The sequence below is a fragment of the Talpa europaea genome, assembly GCF_964194135.1.
Source record: "Talpa europaea genome assembly, chromosome: 6".
Taxonomy (NCBI): Eukaryota; Metazoa; Chordata; class Mammalia; order Eulipotyphla; family Talpidae; genus Talpa; species Talpa europaea.
The window spans coordinates 6,250,552-6,273,633 of record NC_140072.1 but is presented as its reverse complement, the minus strand read 5'-3'; the positions used below and the strand labels follow the sequence as shown (position 1 = coordinate 6,273,633).

At 39.7% G+C, this 23,082-nt stretch overlaps 1 protein-coding gene across 3 annotated transcripts in view; it reads left to right on the top strand.

The window, feature by feature from the left end:
- The window catches only part of NBAS (NBAS subunit of NRZ tethering complex), a gene marked incomplete at both ends in the record, with an annotated part of 254,711 nt that overhangs the window by 45,077 nt on the left and 186,552 nt on the right, over positions 1-23,082 (top strand). For all 3 annotated transcript variants that reach the window (XM_084235165.1, XM_084235164.1, XM_084235163.1), the window contains 3 exons: positions 7,427-7,495; positions 13,550-13,678; positions 21,445-21,508. In XM_084235165.1, coding sequence (XP_084091291.1) covers positions 7,427-7,495; positions 13,550-13,678; positions 21,445-21,508 — 262 coding nt within the window. The remainder of the gene's footprint in view (positions 1-7,426; positions 7,496-13,549; positions 13,679-21,444; positions 21,509-23,082) is intronic.

Sequence of the window (23,082 nt, the reverse complement as noted above, 5' to 3'; positions counted from 1 at the left end):
TGTTGTCCTTGTTCGGTTTTGGTATTAGTGTAATGTTGACTTCATAGAACATGTTAGGTATTATACCTTCCTTCTCAATTTTTTGGAAGAGTTTGTGAAGGATAGGCACCAATTCGTCTCTGAATGTTTGGTAGAATTCATTTGTAAATCCATCAGGTCCTGGGCTTTTGTTTTTGGGGAGGTTTTTGATTACCATTTCAATTTCGCTGCTTGTAGTTGGTCTGTTTAGGTGTTCTATTTCTTCTTTATCTAGCTTTGGGTGATTGTAGAGTTGTAGGAATTTGTCCATCTCCTCTAGATTGTTGAACTTGTTTCCATATAACTGTTCATAGTAGTTATTAATTATTCTTTTGATTTCTGCTGTGTCCGTTGTGATTTCTCCTCTTTCATTTATTATCCTATGTATTTGTGCTTTCTCCCTTTTTGCCCTTGTGAGCCTGGCTAGGGGTTTATCTATTTTATTTATTTTTTCGCAGAACCAGCTCTTGGTTTCATTGATCTTTGGATTGTTTTTTTAGTTTCGATTTCATTTATTTCTGCTTTGGTTTTTATTATTTCTTTTCTTCTACTGGTTTTGGGGTTTTTTTGTTGTTCTTTTTCTAGATCTTTGAGCTTCGAGATTAGGTTGTTTCTTTGAGTTCTTTCTTGTTTCTTGATGTGAGCATCTATTGCTATATATTTTCCTCTTATTACTGCTTTTGCTGCATCCCATACATTTAGGAAATTGGTGTCCTCCTTGTCATTCAATTCAAAGAATTTTTTAATTTCTTCTATCTCCTCGTTAGTCCAGTGGACTTCCAGTAGTGTGGGTTTCAATCTCCACGAGGTAGGAGAGTACCTTGCCTTCTTTTTATGGTTTATTTCTAGTTTGATGCCTTCATGGTCAGAAAAGATGGTTGGTATGATTTCAATCTTAGTGTGTCTGTTGATGTTTGTCTTGTGTCCCAGTATATGATCGATCCTAGAGAATGATCCGTGTGCACTTGAGAAAAATGTATACTCAGATTTTTTTGGGTTTAGTGTTCTATATATGTCTGTTAAGCCCAAGCACTCTAGATCCTTATTTAGAGCTTTAGTGTCTTTACTCATTTTTTGTCTTGTTGATCTATCCATTGTTGATAGTGGTTTGTTGAAGTCTCCCACTACGTATGTGTTTTCTCTGATGTCTGTTTTCAGAGATGCCAATAGTTGTCTGATATATTTTGGTGTTCCTTCGTTGGGTGAATATATGTTAATGAGTGTTATTTCTTCCTGAAGTATTGTCCCCTTGATCATAATGTAATGACCACTGGGGTCTCTTTTTATCTTTTTAAGTTTGAAATCTGTTTTATCTGATATGAGTATAGCTGTTCCTGCCTTCTTTTTTGGTCCATTTGCTTGTAGAATTCTTTTCCATCCTTTAACTTTGAGTCTATTTTTATCTTTTGCAGCTAAATGTGTTTCCTGGAGACAGCAAAAGGTTGGGTTTTGTTTCTTAAACCAGCCTGCAACTCTGTGTCTTTTTATTGGAGGGTTTAGTCCATTTACATTTAGAGTTAGTGTTGATATGTTAGCATCTGTATTTGCCATTGTGTTTGTCTTTCCTTTGATTTTATTTATTTATTCTTTTAATAACTTTCTTTGGCCTTCTTTTGTTGTTATTCGTCCCTCTGAGGTTCTGGCTTTAGGACTCCTTGTAGTATTTTTTGGAGTGGGGGTTTAGTCATAATAAAATTCCAGCGTTTCTGTTTGTCTGGGAAGGTCCTTATTCTTTCTTCAAAGAGGAAGGAGAGCTTTGCGGGATAGAGTATTCTTGGTTGGCATCTGTTTTCTTGGAGTCTGTTGACTATGTCCCTCCACTCTCTCCTTGCCCGTAGTGTTTCTTCAGAGAAGTCTGATGTCAGTCTGATTGGTTTCCCTTTGAATGTTATCTGTTTCTTCCCTCTTGTTAGTTTCATTATTTTTTCCTTGTCTTGGATTCTTGGGAGCTTTACTATTATGTGTCTTGCTGTATTTTTCCTTTCGTCATGGAAGTTTGGTGTTCTTCTTGCTTCTTGTATATCAATTTTCAGCTCCTTTTTCGTGTTTGGAAGTTCTCTTCAGTTATATCCTTGAATATTTTCTCTGTTCCTACATCTCTCTCCTCTCCTTCTGGGATTCCTATAACTCTTATATTTCCTTTCCTCATGGAGTCAGATAGTTCCCGAAGTCTTTCTTCGGTCTTTTTTCTTCGTACTTCTCCTTCCTTTTCTGTTTTAGTTCTTTTTATTTCTGTGTCTTCAAGAGTACTTATTCGTTCTTCCATTTCATCTGTTCTGCTTTCATTGCTTTCCCAGAGTTCTTTAGCGTCTCCATTAATTCTTTGATCTCCTGCATTTATTTTACTTCCCTCTTTAGGGACTCAATTTCATTCTTCTGGTCATTAATTATTTTCCCCTTATCATTGTTTTCCTTTATGACTTCTGTCAGTTTTTTAATCACAGCAATTTTAAATTCTCTATCTGGAAGGCTCAGAAGTTCTTCCAAGTTACTGTCGTTGCAATCTGGTAGATGGTTTTCTTTTTGCGGTGTGCTTTTTTGCTGAGGAGTTGCTGGGTTGCATGTGGTTTTTCTACTCCCTACTGCCTGTTTTCTAATTTGCCGTATTCCTTGTGACACTGTGTTGCTGGTACTGGCCGGCATCTTGGGCGACCTTCCCAGCTCACCACTGGCTCCTCTGGGGAACTTCTGCTGGGTTCACAAGTCTCCAGCAAAGAAAGGTCCCTGCTGCAAAATGGCGATGCGGGAACGTGCTCCCCTGCATGCCCGATCTGCCCCAGTGGTGGGTGCTGCTCCCCTCTGGGCTGGAACTGCAGGCTAGGAGGCGCCCGGCATGGGCAAGCCTCCCAGCTTACCTCTGGCTCCTCGGTGAGCCTTATGCTGGGTTCACACAGTCTCCAGCAAGAAAGGTCCCTGCTGCAAAATGCTGGTGCCGGGATGCGCTCCCCTGCACGCCTGGTCTGCCCCAGCGGTGGGTGCTGCTCCCCTCTGGGCTGGGACTGCAGGCTAGAAGGAGCCGGGCATGGGCAAGCCTCCCAGCTTACCTCTGGCTCCTTGGTGAGCCTTCTCTTTTAACAACTGCAAAGAGGGAACCGGTTCTAGTTCCTGTTTAGCACCTTCCCTGGGCCTTATCATGAAATTACATACACATCATCAGCACTGTCAAGTTCATGCGGTGATGATTATCCCATACTTATTTATAAAAGAGGAGTGGGCAAGTAGTTGCTTATCCATACCCGACCTAAACTTCATATCTGCAGCAATGTGGTCCTGCTTCTGTCTGTTTTGTGCACACCCACTGGTAGCTTGACATGTGACGTGTATCAAGGCAGACAGGGGTAAGAGTTTGGACAGCTTTATCTCTGCGTCTAAGTGTGATATCTGCAGCTTATTTTTAAATGGGTTTGTTGAAAAATTAAAAAAAAAAGAAAGTATCTATACACACAGAGAAAGCAGATGTGGTAACAAATTCATAATTAGTGAGCCCAGATGAAAGTTTCACTGGGGTTTCTTCTATAGTTATTTCAGCTTTCCATTAGCTAGGAAATTGGTCAAAATTAAAGGTTGAATGGAAAAAAAAAAGTGAAGTGTGGAGGATGCAGGGGAGATAAAGTAGACAAACTGGGAAAGTCCCCTTCACTAGGGTGCAGTCAAGTCTGCATGTGCTGGGTGCCTGGGGACAGGGCAGTGCAGAGCCTGTCACTGCCCTGCAAGCTTCTCCTTGGCTGCTTTGAATTCTCCTGTGCTTTCACTTCACTCCTTAATGAAGTGTTGGAATCTGCTCTGCTATGCATGGTCCTTCCTTCTCTGGCCTGAAGCTTCAGTATTGGAATCTCTTAAAAGAAAATTGCTTGTGCGTTGGCAAAATAAGTGGGGAAAAATATTGAATTGCAAATTGAATGCTCTGCTGTATGATTAACTTCTTGAAATGCTGCAAGTGTATTTTAATTATGTTAGTGCCTTTTAAATGTGCCTTGAAGCTAAACTTACAATCATTCTGCATAGCCTGCCCTACCTCAAAGTCATTTGCATTTATAGGATTAGTTCCTCTTGTCAGGTGGCAGATATTGCTCTCATCGAACCTCCTCTTTGTTTGTTTTAGGTTGCTATTGTTTTGGGGCAGATATTGATGGAAAATGCTGCTGACATATATTCTAGTCTCTGCAAGGCTGCTAGGTTGTAAAAGAGACTAAAATTCAATATGTGCATTGACTAAAGTTTCCAAATTAATGTCAGTGTCATCTATGTGAGGTAGTTTTATTTGTTCATTGTTCAGTATCGAATCACTGCTCCAAATATTAGGAGTATGAAGTTAGCAGCCCTCAACGAGTTTACTGTGTTGGAGGAGACAGCAGTGGCCACAAACACAGTGAGTTGAAAGGATCCCAGGTTAGAGTTCAGCCGCCCGGGGGAAAGGAGAGAGCCCGGTGTCAGGATCAGAAGGCTGGGCTTGGAATTTAGCTCACTGCTTGGCACTGTGGATTGAGACTCTTGCCACCCTCAGGTGTAACGTATGCGAAAGCGCTCGATAAACCGTAAAGTGATCTAGAGTGTTATTATCTTGTAGTTTTTTAAGATCAAAGTTTTGAAAACTGTATAGAAATGAACACATCTTAGTGTATTTTTGTTATTGCTGCTGCTGCTTTTTCAGTTTAAAATATTGTTTTGGAAAGAACATAGGCTTTTTGGAATCCTGTTTCTTGTAGAAAAGAAAGATTTCTTACTTCCCTGAGTAAATCAGAGTATTTCCATAGGGTCCCCCGCCCCTCTGCCTCTGCTGAGATGCTGTGACCTTGCTGGTGTTATCACGCTGGCCTTGCTCCTGCCGGGCCAGCCCCTCCGGTTGGCCACCAGACCTCACACGCTGGCTTATTTAAAAGATTTTTCCTACATCATGAGTTTTGCTGTCTTTAGATTTATCAGCATTGAAGATGCTTTTGTTTTTCCCATTGTAAAAACTCTTTAGTTTGGGGGGGAATTTAGACCACCCCCTTTTTTTCCTTTTTCTTCACATGTTTGGAATTGTTATATTTGTTTACAATTCCTCTTTCTGTTCTCTCTTGAATTTTCTTCAATTGGGGATTCATTCCAGCATTTCATGAAATTTCCTTATTGATGTTATTAGTGCCTTCCAGTATTTTATCAGTTTATCATTTAGTTGGTATTCCTTAATTGCTACTAATTGCTTATATAGTAACGAGCTATTTTCCTACTCTTTCCCTTTTTTAGTTGTAATATCTACTTTATCAAAGCACATATTTACACGATGCTGTCTACTCTCATCCTCACCTTCCTTTACTCTTACATGTCCATTGTCTATTTTATTTTATTATTATTATTTTTTAAAGATTTATTTATGCATACAAGAGCTGGGGTACAGGCCAGAGGTGTGAGGGGTGAGAGGATCCGCCAGAGGCAGAGTGGGGAACAGAACAGGCAGACTGACTGAAATACACTGCAGAGGGGAGCAGCGGGCGAGACAGGAGAGGTCTGCCGCGCCATGTGGGTTTCTCCCTGGCCGGCGGGGGATCAAACTCATGCTGCAGAGGCTGTGGATTGCTTCATTAGTGCAGTGCTTAACCCCTTGCACCACCAGAGAGGCCCCCCCACCCCCGTTGACTCTTTCAATGTATAGATTTAGATCTTTCTCTATTTCCGAGCAGTTTTCTTGTATTATAATTTTGACGGTGATTTTAGATAGATCTTAGTAGATCTTGCTAACTTCCCTCATCTCTGATCCCTGAACCTTTTAGTATTTTTCCAGTCGTCTTTTGCTTACCACCAGGTCTTGTGGTAGGTCTGTGCAAGGGTGGAGGTTTCTAGGAGCAGTGGAGTGGCATCTTGGGATTGGTGATTTTTCTATTCCTACTTAGTTATTTTGAAGTCTGTGTTATCCTTTATCTTCCATTTAAGCTGAGGTTGTGGCTTTCAGATAGATTTATTTTCCCCTTCTTGTCCTTTCTTGTTTTTGGAGGAAATATTGGGAGATGTGAGCTAGGTCATCACTAATGTCTTCAGCTACTCAAGTTCTAGTTGGAAAAATTTTAATCTCAGCAGAACAGTGCCTTCCTTCTGTCTTTTTCTTTTAAATTACGGTAAAATTCACTTAGCATAAAATTAACCATTAACAATATTCAAATATGCAATTTGGTGGTATTTAGTACATTAACAATACTGTACAACCATCACTGCTGTCTAGTTCTAAGATTTTTTCATCATTCTAAAAGGAATCCTCATGCCCCTTAAGCAATCATTGCTCCTTCTGCTCTCTTCCCATGGTCTGTCAATCACTAGTTTACTTTCTGTTTCTATGGATTTATTTAAACTGACTATATAAATGGAATCATATAATATGTACCCTTTTGTATCTGACTTCTTTCATTTGCTTTGATATTTTTGAGGTCATTTAAGTTGTGGTGTGTATGAGTACTTCATTCTTTTTTTATAACTGAATAACAATCTATCATGTGATACATTTTGCTTATCCACTCTTCACTTAAGGGACATTTGGGTTGTTTCCACTTTTTGACTATTGTGATTAGTGTTGCTAATAATATTTGTGTTCAATTATTTGTTTGAATACTTGTTTTTTATTAATAAATGTCTTATAATATTTAGAGAAGTGGAATGAAAATTATGGATTCACGAACTCACAAGGTTATAGAAGTCTTCAGGGTCATCTATTCTAGATCATGCTGAGATATTCCTCAGATTTTATTTACATAGTCCTCACAAGCAACCTTCCGTCTGTACTTGGACCACTCTAGTAGCAGAAAACTTCTCAGTTCTTTTGAGTATTGTGCCTCCATGAAATAGCTGCGTTACGTGATCCTCTGTATGGTGTTCTTTGAGGAACTGCCGAACTGTTGTCTGTAGTGGCTAAGCTATTTTATGTTCCTAAAATTTAATCTTCAACAATCTTTGTAGTTTTTCTTTTTTTTTTTAAATTATACTCTTCCCCACCGCCTTGCTTTTATACTTCTTAAACCTAGAGACAAAGATAGTCCTCTGTTGTATTTTTCAAATACTGTTTTTTTTAAATCAAATATAGTAGCAGTTCCTTAATGAAGGAAATTTTTGTTGGAAATTTTGACCTTTTCCATAATGTTGTTGGGATAAAATGGTAACCCTGGGCAGCCTAATTTGAGAAGTGGATTTGAATTTGCATTGACTGTACTAGACTTCTTATGTATGTACACAAAAAGTGATTAATTATGGGTATGTTTTATAAGATTTACCACTTGCCAGATGTTTTTTTTCCTAAACAAGAGAGAATCTCATGAAGATCTCTAATGATTTCTAATGATGATTTTTTTAGCCATTTTTTCATATACCAGGTTTGTTAGAGATTTTCATATTATTATAATGAAATGCATTTTATTAATAATTATATGCATTTATCTTGTAGGTACCAAAAACACTGGGATTATTAAGGAAGTTAAGTGTCAAGTTGTACACTCGCCAGGGACAAGAACAGGTAACGAAAATTGGCTTAATGTTTGTGCTTCTCAAACATTTTCATCAGAGTACTTTAAAGGGCAAAGTGAATGAACCTTAGATCTTACAGATCTCCATTGCATGTGCTCTTACTTATATACTTTGTGGGTTGGTGCACTGAAGATTTGTGAGTTTTACTTTAAGTCATCGTTGTCTCAACAAAGAAAATTAAAAACAAAATTTCTTGGGTTTGGGGATATAGTCCAAAGAGGTCCTGGAAACATCATATATCTCAGAATTTCTTACTTGTGAAGTTTGTATCCTTGTCACAAGCATAGCCTTCTTTAAAAAAACTCCTTAAATATCAGATTATTAATAATCAAAGTCATTTATGTTCTTTTATAAGGTTATTGACTTGGAAACTTTTTTTCCTAAACCTTTTTCCTTTCCTACATACATTTGCAGTATTTTTTTCCCTTAAGGTTGTTAACCAAACTTTTGAAGATGACTTTTTTTTTTTTAAGATTTATTTTTTATTTATTTATGCAAGCACTGGGTACAGTCAGAAGCACGGGAGGGTGAGAGAATTCACCAGAGCCAGAGCGGGGAGCAGAGCAGGCAGACGGACCGAAGGACACTGCTGAGGGGAGCAGCGGGGCAGCAGGAGAGGTCTGCGCGCCATGTGGGACCCTCCTCTGGTGGCCGGGGAGCAGCCGGGGATCGAACCGGCGCCGCAGAGGCTGCGGGCAGCTTGGCAACCCAGCGCTCAACCGCTGTGCCACCGGGGAGGCCCTTGAAGATGACTTTTTTGATTTGAAAATAGATTTCTAATATGTATTTATTCTCCTGGGTCAGACATCTAAACTGCCCTGGACTTAAATATCTACTAAACACCCTGAGGGTAGAGGTTTCTGTTTGTCTTGTATACTGCTGTTCTCTAGAACTTGAAGCAGCGTCTGGCATGTAATATGTACTATTCAGTATGTAACATTCAACAAATAAGTGTTGGAAGAGCAATGCTTATGAGTTCACTTTGTATTGAGCTGATTATTTTTTTCCTTTAAGAATATGTAGTTGTGGGCCTCCCCTGGTGGCGCAGTGGTTGAGCGCTGGGCTGCGAGGCTGCCTGCAGCCTCTGTAGCGCTGGTTTGTTCCCCTGCCGGCTGCCGGCGAGGGTCCCACCAAAAAAAAAAAAAAAAAAATGTAGTTGTTCAGAACATTTTGAATATATTCACTAGAGTTCAGTACTTTTGTTTTAATATAGCTTGTACATCTGAAAGTATAATGGAATAGAACTCACTCATTTTTAATTGTTCTATATAGTTGATAGGCAGGTGAAGAGAGTGAGACAATTTAAACTAATCTTGATACAAAGATCCAATATTTAACATGAAAAGAATCTCTCTTAGAAGGTATAGTTAAACGTTTATCACGATGTTTAAGGCACAGATCCTATTTTAAATATTGCTGCCAGTAGTAAAAGGCTTTAATTAGTACTTGTAATTAACAAAAGACCAAATGGATATTTGAGATAGTGGTTTAATACAAATATGAAGTAGAGAGAAGAAGAAATCCTATTCTCATTATTAATTTCAATAGTATTTTGCTAGTTATCACATGCTACAAAAAGGCTCTTTTGAAAAGTTTTGGTTGGAGATTTGAGACAGGGAGATAAACTGAAGTGATAATGCAATGAATTGAAAGGGCCGGGAATCAGTTAGTGGTGTGAGGAGACAGCAAGCGCGTGGTGTGAGGTCTCTGCATGCACTGTCTGCTTGCCCCTGGCTGCCTACCCAGTGAGGCTTACCTGGAGTGACTACCTTCAAGTGCAGCCAGACCTCCAGGACAGAGCAGACTGAAGCAGGCAGTAAGTGTGAGTCACCACGTGCTTGCTTGTTTTCCTTTTCCTCACCTAACTGAGGTATCATTTACAAGTAGAATTGCGTGATATTTAAAGTGTGATGTCTTGATATCCCTGTGCACTGTGAAAGGATGTTCCTCTTTGGAGTTAATTAGCACATCCATCATTTCCCATATTTGCTTTTTTCCCCCTGTACATTTGAACATGTAAGTTCTACTGTCTTAGCACAATTCGGTTAAACAGTACAGTGTTATCAACCCTGGTCACCATGGGAGACACTAGGTCCTCAGATCACAGTCATCTGATACCTGCGAGTTTCTGCCTTGCCAGCCGCTCCCTTGCCCTCACTCCCCACCCCCGCTGGGCATCCACTCATCTACCCTGCTGTCACAGCCATGCGGCATGCTGCTTGCTTTTCTGTGTCTGGTTTATTTCTTTTAGCCTAATGCCCTGCAGGTTCATCCATGTTTTTGTAAATGACAGGATTTCCTTCTGTTTTAAGGCTGACTAATATTCCTGGGTGTGTATTTTCCATCGGTGGACCCCCGGATGGCTGCCTTGCCTTGGTTATTAGGAATAATAACAAAGTGAAAATGGAGTTACAGATATCTTTCCAAGATAGTGTTTCATTTCCTTTGGCTCTACCCAGAGGTGGGATTGCGGGATCCATTTTCATTTCTTGAGGAACCTCCCTTCTCTTCTCCACAGTGGCCGTGCCGCTTTTTACATTCCCTCCAGCAGTGCACAGGCTTCCACTTTCTCCACATTCCCACCAGTGTTTGCTTTCTCTTGGCTGTTTGACAGTAGCCATCCGGACAGGTGTGAGGTGATACCACGTTGTAGTTTTGATTTGCCTTTTCCTGATGATTGCGATGTCGAGCATTTCCCCAGAACCTGTTGGCCATCTGTGTGTCATCTTTGGAAAATGTTTATTCAGAGCCTTCACCCATTTTTAACTGGGGTTTTTGTTTTTGCTTTTTGTTGCAGTTGAGCTGTATGAGTTCCGTGCATGTTATGGCTATGCATCCCTAAATGTCTCTATGGTTTGCAATTGTTTTCTTCCATTCTATAGACTGCCTTTTTATTTTGTTGATGGTTGCCATTTTGTGGAAGGTTTTTAGTTTGATGTAGTCCCACTTGTTTGTTTTTTGCTTTTGTTGCCTTTGCTTTCAGTGTCCAATCCAAAACATCATTGCCAGGCTATAGACGAGCAACATTCTGGGTCAACATCTTGATTCTACACCAACATTCAACATCATCTAAATTCTAGATCAACATATAGAAATGATCAAAATGAAGTGACATTCACAGTTGTGGAGTGTGAAAGAAATTCATAGAACCATTTTAACTAAAGTGAAAATTATAGCTATACCTCAATTTTATTACCTTTAGAACTACTTAATTCAAAGGAAAGAGACTCGAATAAGATTATTCTTCACTTATGCTGAGAAATCTCAATACATTATAAGGAATTATGGTTTGAATGTTTGAAGTTTACTTTTATTGTGATGTGCAGTTGATTAAAAAGCCATTTCCTCCTATTTACAAAGCACACACTCAAGAATTCTCTCCTGTCAACCAACAGGCATTCAGACTTCCAAAAATACTGCAGGCTGTGTTCACAGAATTTAGTATGGATTTTCTAACTGTGCCTTTAGATCTTGTGTCACAGTTACTGTTGGGATAATAAATTATTCCCTGGCCGGGAATAACCTGTGTGCTGTAGACACCAAGATATGTTTCTTCAAATAAAAAGTAGTTTTTATTTCAGAAGATAAAGCATAGTGTTTCTAAAGTATCATAGGTGATTTATCATTGATTGGCTACAATTCAGTTACTGCTACTAATTGTATTTTCTCACTGTGCATAGGTAAGAAAGTTAAACAAGTAACTTGGGAAATTGAAGAAATACATGCTTAATGTATATATACATTTAGTATCTGGGATTTACTTTAAAATACTTGAAGTGGGGGAAAAAACCACTGAAGACACGGTGTTTGGGGTAGGATCCTTGAAGTAGTCTTGCAATGTTGATATTTATTTTAGCTGTTGTTGGGCTTGTGAGAATTCATTTATTATCATTTCTAATTTTGTGATGTGAGTACAAATTTCTACAACAAAATGTTAAAAGAAAGGAATGGGAAACTTGTAGGATGGGTAATATAGTATCAGATGAAACTAAGGAGACCAGAAACCCACCGTATTAAAATAAGTAACATGTTGGGCCTCCCCGGTGGCGCAGCGGTTGAGCGCTGGGTTGCCAAGCTGCCCGCAGCCTCTGCAGTGCCGGTTCGATCCCCGGCTGCTCCCAGGCCACCGGAGGAGGGTCCCACACAGCGCGCAGACCTCTCCTGCCGCCCGCTGCTCCCCTCAGCAGTGTACTTCGGTCCTTCTGCCTGCTCTGCTCCCCGCTCTGGCTCTGGTGAATTCTCTCACCCTCCCGCGCTTCTGGCTGTATCCAGTGCTTGAATAAATAAACAAATAAATCTTAAAAAAAAAAAAAAAGAATGTAGAAAGAAAGGAAGGAAGGGAGAGTAGGAATGGAAGGAACAGAGAGGGAGGGGGCAGAACCAAAATTTTTTTAGCATATTCACTATTTTCTTGGTGACAAGGCTGTTAAATTATCGCCACTGGAATGACCTTGGGCAAACTTCTTAACTCTTCTGGTCTTCAGTTTCTTCCTGTGGAAACATTATGGGTAGTGGGGAGTACTTTCAGCTAATAAAACTTTATTCTGAGATCTGTGTTGTACAAAACCTGGGGCCTTACTGACTTTAAAGTTGTGCAAGGAGACTGCCAGGTCCACATCTGCTCCTTCCCTTATCTCTCTCAGAGGAAGGGAGCTGATAGATTTAAATTTTTGTTTAAAGTGCTTGTGCTTTTACTGCTTCTCTTTCCCAGGCGTTTTAATCTCTTCCTTTGAATCCTGATATTCTGGGCTTAACTGGTTATATTCAGTTAGTGATTTCAGTGCTTGAGAGAGTAAAGATGCTGATCTTTGAACTTATCTACTCACCTAACAATGTTCCTCACTTTCTGAAATTGTTCTGTTTGTTGTTTTGCCTTCTGTTTGATTCTTTGATGGCTAATGTGTTTTGGTTGCTTCAGACCTAACAACTTAACTATATTGTCTGCAAAGGCTCATGGATCACCGAGCAAGGGGTAACTTCTGATTTTATTTCAGTATAGTCATGTTTATTTTTCAGTTTTGTAGCTGATACTTGGCATTAGCCTTGAAGGAGTCGTAATAGAGAATGTTGGGATTTTGGCCATCTGGAAGGCTTGTGACACTTCAAGGGTGTGCATGCTGCCTGGTCCCACCTGATTATTGCATTTGGGAGTGGTGGTCCTTGAATTGCCACTATTCTAAATTTTCAGAAAAAATACGGTTATGGGCTGCCATCTCTTCCTGTGTTATTCTTTGTGGACACAAGTTTCTTAGGTCCTACCCTTAATAAGTGCTTGAATGGGAAGTAGTTAGAGGTCTAGTTAGGGTTTATTTGATTCTTCTGATGTATTGTAAGTGGTAGACCCATGTGTCTTTGCCGACATGGTTTCTGTTGTGATAACTGATAGCCACCGTGTTCTTGTAGGAAAGGTCTGAGATTATTTGGACAAATACGACAAGAAAGACAAGGTTTTCGCTATGTACCCTTAAACTGACCTTGTAAAATCAGCACACCGTAAAGTTTCTCTGTTCTGTGGCAATAATTAGATTCCTTAAGTTGGATAATTTGCCAACAAATTTGGAAGATCTTAAACACTCACAGTATTCCTTAAACTAAGGAAGGCATTTACCCTTTACCGCTTCTGTGCCTATCAATCTTGGACCCCTTTTCCTCCATCTCTCTCTTTCTTTCCTTCTTTTCCATAGCAAGAGGTTCTGGCCCATATGTGACATATAGACTATTCCAGACATTTTATGTATATGGAATCTGTAGACCCAAAATTCAAAATCTGGTCAATATCTGCCCATAAAAGGTATTATAAATGTGATAATTGATGTGTAATATAAAGGAATGCTTGCATATTTGAATTTGGGGTTATATGTAAATTATAGTACTAGATTAAAAACTGTTTTAAGGGCACGAGCCCAGTTTTTATGTGTTAGAGCATATAGAACATTTGTGGTTCTCTGAGGCTGTGGGGACCCTAATTATGAGGCATCAGTTATGACCTCCGTGCGTGACTGCCAGTCTGTGCTCTAACATTACTGTCATGTTATTATTATAGGACGGCATCTTTAAGATGAGTCTTTCTCCAGATGGGACCTCTCTTGCAACAATTCACTTCTCAGGGAAACTGAGCATCTGGGCCATTCCATCACTGAAGCAGCAAGGGGAATGGAATCAAAGTGAGCAGGTATGTTTCCTGAATGATTATTCTTAGAATGATTCTTGCTTACGGGTGAGTACTGACAGTGCTGATTTCATGTCGTTGATACTTTACTGTGGTGCACAGCTTTTATTCTCCTCGTTCCAAAGCTTTAGTTAACTCATCACGCCATCAGTACAGTAGGAAGGGCAGATTAGTGCTGTGCACTGGTTTTAATTGAAGTACAGTATGCTGTCTATACTGCATGTGAGCTATCCACTTACTGTTACAGCAGAAACTCACTTTTGCTATTAATTTTTCAGTGAAAGTTCTTCCTGAGTCTTGCAAAATTAGTAATATTGGCCTCAGAAGGAGAAGAGAAAATAGAACTTTTATTTTTTAGTGTCTTGAAATGACAGGTTTCAAAAACTAAATGCTTTATTTATAAATAGAATTAGTATGTATCATAATCTAGAATCACTATGGGCAAGTAAGTAAAGTCTGCTCATATAACACTGAGTATTGTGATGGAGCTAAGATTTAAAGACTACAGGGAAAATTTTTACTTTTCTCTGGCTCTTGCATTTCAGCACTTTAAGGATTAATTCCCCTGTTCTCCTTTCCCCATTCCCTTATTCCTACAGGGGTAGCCTTCTGCCAGCTTTGGTGGATAGTTTTGTAATTCTCAGATTGGAGTGCATTCACTGAACAGATCAGTGTCTTATACCAAAAATCTTTTGAATTCCACTTCATCAGTTAAATGCACTCTTTAAGAGAATTTTTAATCACAAAAAGCAGTTAGGTGTTTGTTTTTTTTTAAGCATATCAGCTAAAAAGAAGATGGCTTTATATTTTCTTACTTTTTTATACACTTAAATTTATTTGTTTGGGTGTTCCTCAAAATTTTTTTTTTGCCTTTCTCCCCCTATTTGCTGCTTGCTTTGAATTCAATTTAATTTCCACATCTTGACACCCTCCCCCCCACTTGTTGGATTTAAATTTGTTCAGAATAAAAGAGGTGCTTCTCAGACTTCAACTATAGTAGCTGGATTCAAGGGTCATATTTTCTTTTTCCCTTGAAATTACAGCCTAAATTGGCTACAGTCTTTTCTGTAGAATTGGAGTGAATCAACTGTCAGGACCACTTGTCTAATGTATTTAGGTTGGCATGTCAGATAATTGAGCCAAGTAGCACTTTATTTATCACGGTTATCAATGTTTAGTGATGAAACTTTCAGCGCTTGTCATCCGGAAGAGCCTGATGTTCTATTAAATGCAGGAAATTGTCCATTTGGGCAATTTTTTCTTAAATGAAGAAAAAACTGTGAATATTATAGTCTCTTCTTTCCCTTTTGCTTTTTGTTTCTTAAATTATTTTCATTTACTTAATAGAAATATTTATCACATTTTGAAACATATTTAAGATTTCATGTTGCTGGATGGAGCTAGAAGGGATCATGCTCATTGAAATAAGCCAGAAAGAAAAAGAAAAATACTGGGTGGTCTCACTCCTAGCAGGAATCTAGAAAACCTAAATAAGAGACCAGGAAAACGACTAATCAATACAAAGTAAAAATCAAAATCAACAACTATAAACTAGCGACACACTGGGGAGGGGAGGGGCAGGGAAAGGAAGGACTAGAGTCAAAATAAGGGGGGGAGGTGCAGTTTATGGGGAATATAACCAAAATGAAAATGCATACATTGTGCAAAGATAAAAAAAGATGTAAGAATTATACAAAATAAAATATTTAAATAAAAAAAATATGTACCAAAAAAAAAAAAAAAAGATTTCATGTTGCAGGTATCCCAGAATGTCAATCGTGTAGCATAAAGAGACTATTACTGAAAATCTGGAAAACCCCCTGCCCCCCCTTTCTTGCATTTGTTATAGTCCTTATTGTCATGTATTGAATTTTTCACTGGTTAGACTTTTTTTGCCATTTAGCTCATTAATGTTATTGATCAATTATTTGTATTAAAACTGATTCTATTAAAACAGATTGAAAATTGTTTAAAAATCTTGATACCGGGGAACAACTATGTGTGACTATCTCAGTAATTTGGAATAGGCCATCAGAAAAGTAGTGTGACAGGAAAGAAAGGGAATTCAGAAATGGGCACAGAGGTGTGTGCTGTGGAGCGGTGAGGGCAAACCAGCATTGTGTCTCAAGCGCCATCCTAGTGATATTCTTTTGAACAAACTCCTAGGAGGTGCCAACATTTTCGCAGAACATTCTGAGCTCTTAGGTTACACTTATTTCAGGCTTATCCAGCTCAGTAGAATAGAGATACATGCATACAGTAGTTTTGTAGCTTTAATATTTTTACTCAGTTATTATTTAGCACTTATTTTGTTTCCACTTATTTGCGAAGTAAACAGTGGAGCTGAGATTTGGTTTTGGATCTCTCTGACTTAGTTCCCTGCTTTTCCTATGATCATCTAGGAAAATAAATGCATTAAAAATAACCAAAAAATGTAGGAAAAAAAGTCCCTATTCATTAGGTTAGAGAATGTCAGCATGTCTTACACAATCCCCCCCTTGGTATGTCATGAATTAGCTTAGTTAACATCTGGCTGTTTGAAAGATCAGGTTTTTATGTACTAAGTTAGGAATAGTTAAAATCACTATTATTACTCTCTTTTTAACATTGGTTTTTTTTAATTTGATCGTCTTCAAAGATACACAGACAAAACCCTTTCCTCGGTGAATGTGCACTGAAATCTGTTCCTGGAGCACCACAGAACCACTGAGATAGTCTCTCACTGAAAACGCTTAACTTTATATTAGATAGCTAAGTACTTCTGATGTATTATGACATGAGGTATGGGTGGTATCTTGGGCTAGCAAGATGATTTCAGCAGCTGCACTTTGCTTGTGACCTTCACCTCTATCCTGGGGACTAATCACAGTGGACTGAGTGTTCTAGGTTTGCACTTTTGTGTATAAAGGAAGCCACTAATAGGTAGTGTACTGGAGTGAGTGTACAGAGCTTGTGTATAAAAGTTCTACTATAGGAGTAGGTTGTTACTATATTTATAATAACATACTCATAAAATAATAAAGTGCAACTGTTGGCTAGAGATGCTAGAGTAGAAAAGTGTAATCAGTGCTAGAGGAGAAAATGTAGTAAATCACAGTCCTTGCCCTTCAAAAGTTCATAGTCTTTTATTTATTTATTTTTTTTACAAGAACTGGGGTATAGGTCAGAGGCGCGGGAGGGTGAGAGGATTCACCAGAGACAGAGCGGGGAGCAGAACAGGCAGATGGACCAAAGTACACTGCTGAGGGGAGCAGCGGGCAAGACGGGAGAGGTCTGCCATGCCATGTGGGAATCCCCTTGGCCGGCTGGGAATCCAGCCCATGCTGCAGAGGCTGCAGACAGCTTCACAGCGCTGCGCTCAGCCCGCTGCGACACCGGGGAGGCCCAGAAGTTCATAGTCTTGCAAAGGAAATTAAAAGCAGCTCAATATAAGCAGCTCAATGAAACAGCATGTTAATATCATGAAAAGATAAGCTCAGAGGAAAGGCTCATGATTCAGTGGTGATGGTGGGGTGGAGGGCTGTTGGGAATAAATAGCATTTGAGTGGTAAAGCTTGGCTATTCACAAAGCAGCTTTCATCTATGTCATTTGTTTCATGACAACCTCATTAAAAACTGTTCTCAAACTCATTTTAATAGATGGGAACAGTGCTAAAAGAAGTTAACTTCTAATACTAAATGTTGAAATTAATACTCAGGTCTTTGATTCCATAGTTAAGCTTTTTTTCCAGGGTATCTTCTCATGGTTCTTACATTTAGAAATACTGACTTTAATCTGAGCAAATTGGCTTTTGGCTCTGTTGCTAACAGGAAACAAGGCGGGGGAGATCGTTCGTGTGGTTTGTACGAATCACACTTCATAGAGTTGTGTGAGCACTAGAAATGTGAAAATATTAGTAAGAGAGGCATAATGGCATTCACCAAATATGGGTGTCTTTTTGTGTATTCATGCACGACTAAAAACATTTAGAAACACTTAAACAGCTGGAAACACTGAAACAGTGGCTTTTCCCTCATCTGTCTGTAAGTCAATGGCCTTGGGTCAGCAGGAAGGACAGAACTTTGCCTCTCTTTGTAGCTTTTCTAGGAAATGGATGGACAGCCAGTTAGTTTCAAATGGACTATATGGTAATGTATATTATGTAGTCTGCTTGTAATTTTAGTTTGAACTTTGCCTGAAAAGGAACTCATGTTACTGCTGCTCGGTACAACCTTCAACTCATTCATCGGATTGTGAGTTCAGCTCTTCTGGCACTTTCTTCATCTAATTCATGACTTTATTAGTTTTCATAATATGCTCTGTGTGATTGAGTGTTTTCTCTGTAAAATCTAATGATTAAAGATAGTTGTGGAAGTGCCTATTCTGATTTACTTCCATCCAGTTTTGAGTTGATTAAATACTTTGGCTTTCATTGTCAATATGAAAATCCATCTGGCTAGAAATCTGTGAGTATTAAGTTTTGTTCATGTCGGGAATATAATAAAATTGCTCAAGTGATTTTCATTTCAAGCATTTCCCATATGTTATGTTTATATATTTACATCTCATTTTTGGCCTTCATTATTCACTGTAGAAGTTTTATTGCTTGCCTATTTGTACTTAGATGTAGTACACAAAACTTACCTTTTCATTTTAGTTTTATTTTCTCTTTGACACATAGTAGGTACTAGACTAATTTTGTTAAGTGGATGAATCAGTGAAGGATACAGAGAAGCTGACAGCCATGTAATTAATTGTATAATCCGTAGCTGTTTCCTCAGCTCCTGGAAAATGGGCACTGACTGTATATTACTTCCACAGGACTTGGGCATGTTCAATGCTAATACATTTTTGTGAAATGAATCAACATTTGAAAGATTGCCTTTATGTCACAATAGCCTTTCTGTGTAAATTCTGGTCTTCTCAGGACATCCTCCTGCACACCGTGAAGCCAGGGCACTTTAGGCTGTTTCCAGACGTAGGGCAGCGTGTCCTGCAAACAGTTCTGACATGGGGATTGCTCCTCAGATCGATCAGCAGGTGCCGGGAGAGAATGCCCCCTGGTGTGCTTTCATGGGGGTCATGGCAGTGTGGGGATCCTGTCCACGAAGCATCGGTCCACAGAGCGTGAACCCAATGTCATAAACTATGGCCAAGTTGCTCTTGTCCCTACCAGTGGGTTCCTGTGTTCAATGGAGGTAAATTTGGGCCAGTGTGAATGAAATACGGGTAGCAGTGGAATGGCGGCTTACCAAGCAGTGAGGGGCAGGCAGTCTGGAGTGCCACCTCTGCCTGATGCAGTTACATTGGAAATTTTGTGTGGGTCTCTTGTGTATAATGTAGCTCCACAAAGCTCTGCATATTGCGAAGTTCAGCATTTGGTTCAGGTATCTAGAATGAAATCTGCTATGACTAAAAGCAGATAGTTGGGCGTATGCCCAGAAGAATTGAACACTGTGCTCAAGCCCATGCTCATGGCAGTATAGTTCACACCAGCCACAAGGGAGAGACAACCCACATGCCCATTAACGGAAGAGTGGGGTAGATGATGGCTCTGCGCCAGCAGATGGTGTGCAGCCATCAGCAGAAATGAAATTCTGCTCCATGCAGCAACATGGATGGCCCTTGAGAAGGTCGTGGTCCACGAAGGAAGCCAGACGCGAAAGGTTGTTTGAACTTTTTATATGAACCCTCTGGAACTGGTAGATCCACAGAGATAGAAAGCAGATGGGTGGTTGGGGTAGGAGGAGGGGGATGGGAAGTAGCTGCTTTATTGGCAGAGAAAGCCACTCTGTGGAGAGGGCGTGGGGAGACAGCACACTGCCAGCTGATCTCCCAGTGGCCTGGACATTCCAGTTAGAGCTTAGTGATTTAAAGGATTTAAGGGATTCATGAATTTGTTCACTCGTTCGCATTCAGCTACTGGGATGGCGCTGTGATAAATCTGGCAATACAAGACTGACAAAAATCCGGAATGCTTGTGTGTAGCACTGAATTTGCAGGGGATACCCGTTATTTAAGCAGTCTGCATGCCACAGTCTTCCGCCCCCGCTCCCCACCCCCACCCCAGAGTGTCTGGAGACTGGCTCTTGCAGAGTGTTACTGTGTGTTCATGGTGCTCTTTCTCATCATTAACTTTGAGGAAGACAGACCCATTTTGGATTCTCAAAGTGCTTATGCCAGTGAGATGATTTAAAATTTTTCCCCAAGGTATTTTGTTATATTTCCTTGTGATCTAGACATCCCTTAATTTACTCAGGGCTGAATCACAATTATTTGCTGGTCCTAAAGTTTTAAACTGTTACTCCACACTCCCCTGGGTACACCCAAGTGTGAGGAGGGAGACCCCCATGTCACATCTGCACGGTGGTGTGTACACGGTGCTGTGGCGCAGGTGCTGTGAGGAGTCACAGGATCCCAGAACTTCTGATGTTCTTGTAAACGGTCCAATAGAACTTGAGTTTAGTTGATCATTTTCAGTAATATGTACTGTGTGTGTATTCTAATTCCTTTAAAGTTAATCATCCTGTTTTGATGATTAAATGTACCAGAATAATCCATTTTTCCCCTTCATATAAATAGCCTCTTCCATGGTAACTTTTGTTCTGAATCATGTTTGAAGAATTCTGTCATCTCTTCTCAGGGACTAACTACTCTGGGTGACTTTCATAGTAGTGGAGAGCAGATTCTTTCAGGCCACTAAAAGAAATGTCAATTTTAATAGACTAAAATGTCAGCCCCTGATAAATTGGTAATGAAACATAGATGCTTATTCTGTGGCATTAGATGAAAAAACATTTGACTTAAGTATAGCATCACATTTTTAGGCTTAAGAGTGCACGTTTAATACCCAAATGATTTTTGCTTATCTTTTCCTGCGCTATTGTAATTCTAAAAATTAAGTAATTAACAGTGAGACAAGAGGGTGTCTGGCAGTGGCTTAATCTCAGTTGTTTTATACTTGAGAGCATGGTGAGCATGCTGCCTGCCATGAGATTAGAATATGAATGGATTCAGTTTGAGGATTTCTTGGTTACATTTTTTTTTTTTACTTGATACATTTTCAGTCATAAGAAGGTTGCCGAGGCCTGTCTCAGAGCTATGGAGCCAGGTCTGGGAGGGTAAAGGAAGGGCTGTAGCCAGGCCAGTGTTGATTCACAGGGCAGCATGGTTCTCCTCCCAGCAGCTAGGCGAGTATGTGTGTGAGTAATGTGGAGTTAGTGTATCTTGTTTTGTTTTGCTTATTGTGTCCTTGCTATCTTACTGTCCTTTGCACATTCACTTTATTTTCATTAAGTTTAGTCACAATACTTGCATGTCCTCTTTTTGAGTGTTAGAACAATTCCTTTTCAAGATTTTGGAGAAGTGTAAATTTCAACTTGGTTTAACTGGGAGATCAAAGGAAAGCACTGTTTCTATATTTTGTTACTTAATTTTTTTTTTAAGATTTATTTATACAAGAACCGGGGTACAGGTCAGATGCGCGGGAGGGTGAGAGGATTCACCAGAGACAGAGCAGGGAATAGAACAGGCAGACTGACGAAATGCACTGCTGAGGGGAGCAGCAGGCGAGGCAGGAGAGGTCTGCTGCGCCATGTGGGATTCTCCCCGGCTGGCTGGGATGGAACCCGCACTACGGAGGCTGTAGACAGCTCTACAACGTGGCGCTCAACCGCCTGTGCCACCAGAGAGGCCCTATTTAATTTTTTAATTAATCCACAGTTCTTGAAGATCTTAGACTTTTTTCACATTGTTGATTAAAGAAGACCTGCATATTTTTTATTTTTAGCCAGGCTTTGATGACCTTAATCCTGGTTGGAGACTCTCAACTGAGAAGAGGAAAAAAATCAAAGGTGAGTTGTATAAAGTGTGATAATTAAAACCTTAGGAGACTCCTATTGTGTAATACTGGCACTCTTTATATGAGACAATATGTGGAGGGGGAGAAAAAGTCTCTTCCTTCCTACCCGCCGAAGCTCTGTGGCTGGGTGCTATAAAATTCGATTGACAAAAAGACGGATCAGTGGGAAAAGCAGAAGTGTCTTCTTAGCATGGGCCGGGACTCATGCAATGGAGCACGCTCTCGGGGTTGGTTGGGAGTTGTGCTTATAAAGCCTATTACCAAGGAGCAGTACATTTGTGGGGAGTGACTAGCTAAAGGAAAAGAACTTTGAATTTCTAGGGGCCACAGGGGGTGTTTTTGTGGGAAGACAAATACATGGTGAAACTAATTGAAAATAAGGACTAGTTAGTAAATGTGTCGTGTGGATTCCTCTGATGCAGTCCCTGGGTGGTTAGGGATCTAGAGTTGTCTTTGGTGATTAATTCTTGTCCTTCCTGGTAGAGAGAAGGGGCACCTTTGCAAATTTATGTTCTGTATTTAGGTAAATAGGGGGAGGACAGTGAGTGTTCCAGCTCAAAATAATCCTCGTGTCAAAGCAGCACATTTTAGGTACATATTCGGCTATCCCTCCATAAAAAAAGGCCTGTAGTTACTTCTGCTTTACTTTGGTAGAAATGCCAATATTTCACAGAACTGGAACATGGCAGGAGGTCCAGTTTTCTGATGGTGGAGTATTAGTTTTATGGTTTTTTTTCCCCCAAAGCTTAGGGAGAGCCCGGGTGGTAGAGCTTGATTCTGCCCATAGGCCACCTTTGAGATGGCACACTGAGTATAAAGGTCGAGAGTGTACTCCTTTTTAAATACTCTAGGGGAGATAATAGAGAGGGAGTCTTCACAGGGTAATAAGCATTAAGTAGTTATTTGCATTTGGTATATCATTATCCAACATATTCACTCAGAAACGCGCTATTACTTGTCAGAGCAGAAGGCTGACTTCGTATTTAGATGGTCCTCTCCTCTTCTGCCCCTCTGTACACCTAGCTGTAAGCACAGGGACTCTGCTTTGCCACAATTTTTCAGAGTTCCTCATTTCTCTGGATCACTTTAGGCTTAAGTCAGAAGAAAATGTTGAGTTGTTGTGGTCTGTGCTTTATTGAAATAATGAGTTATTCGCATGGAGCTGAGCTCCTGTTTTGAAATCTCTATCTTCTTGCTCAAATGTTTACATATTTTTAAACTGTAATTTTTGAATATTAAACCTTACAAGGTTTTAAGTATTACCTTTAAATCCCATCAGGTCTTTATGAAACAAGGAAGGTATTAAATGGGTAATAAAATTCTTGTAATATAATGCCATTTCCTTTTGAATGCCTTGGTTTGGTGAACAATGATTAATTTTCATCTCTAAAGATTCTTTTTTTGGTCTGGAAGGTGTTTGCCTCTTTCTGATTATTTGCAAGTATAGGGGAGGAAAAAAGGTCTTTTTCTCATTGTCCTGTAGATTCTCTGGCTGGGACCCAGTAAATTGCACTGATAAATGACATCGTCCAAAGAAAAGCATAAGATTTATGTAATGCAAGGTTC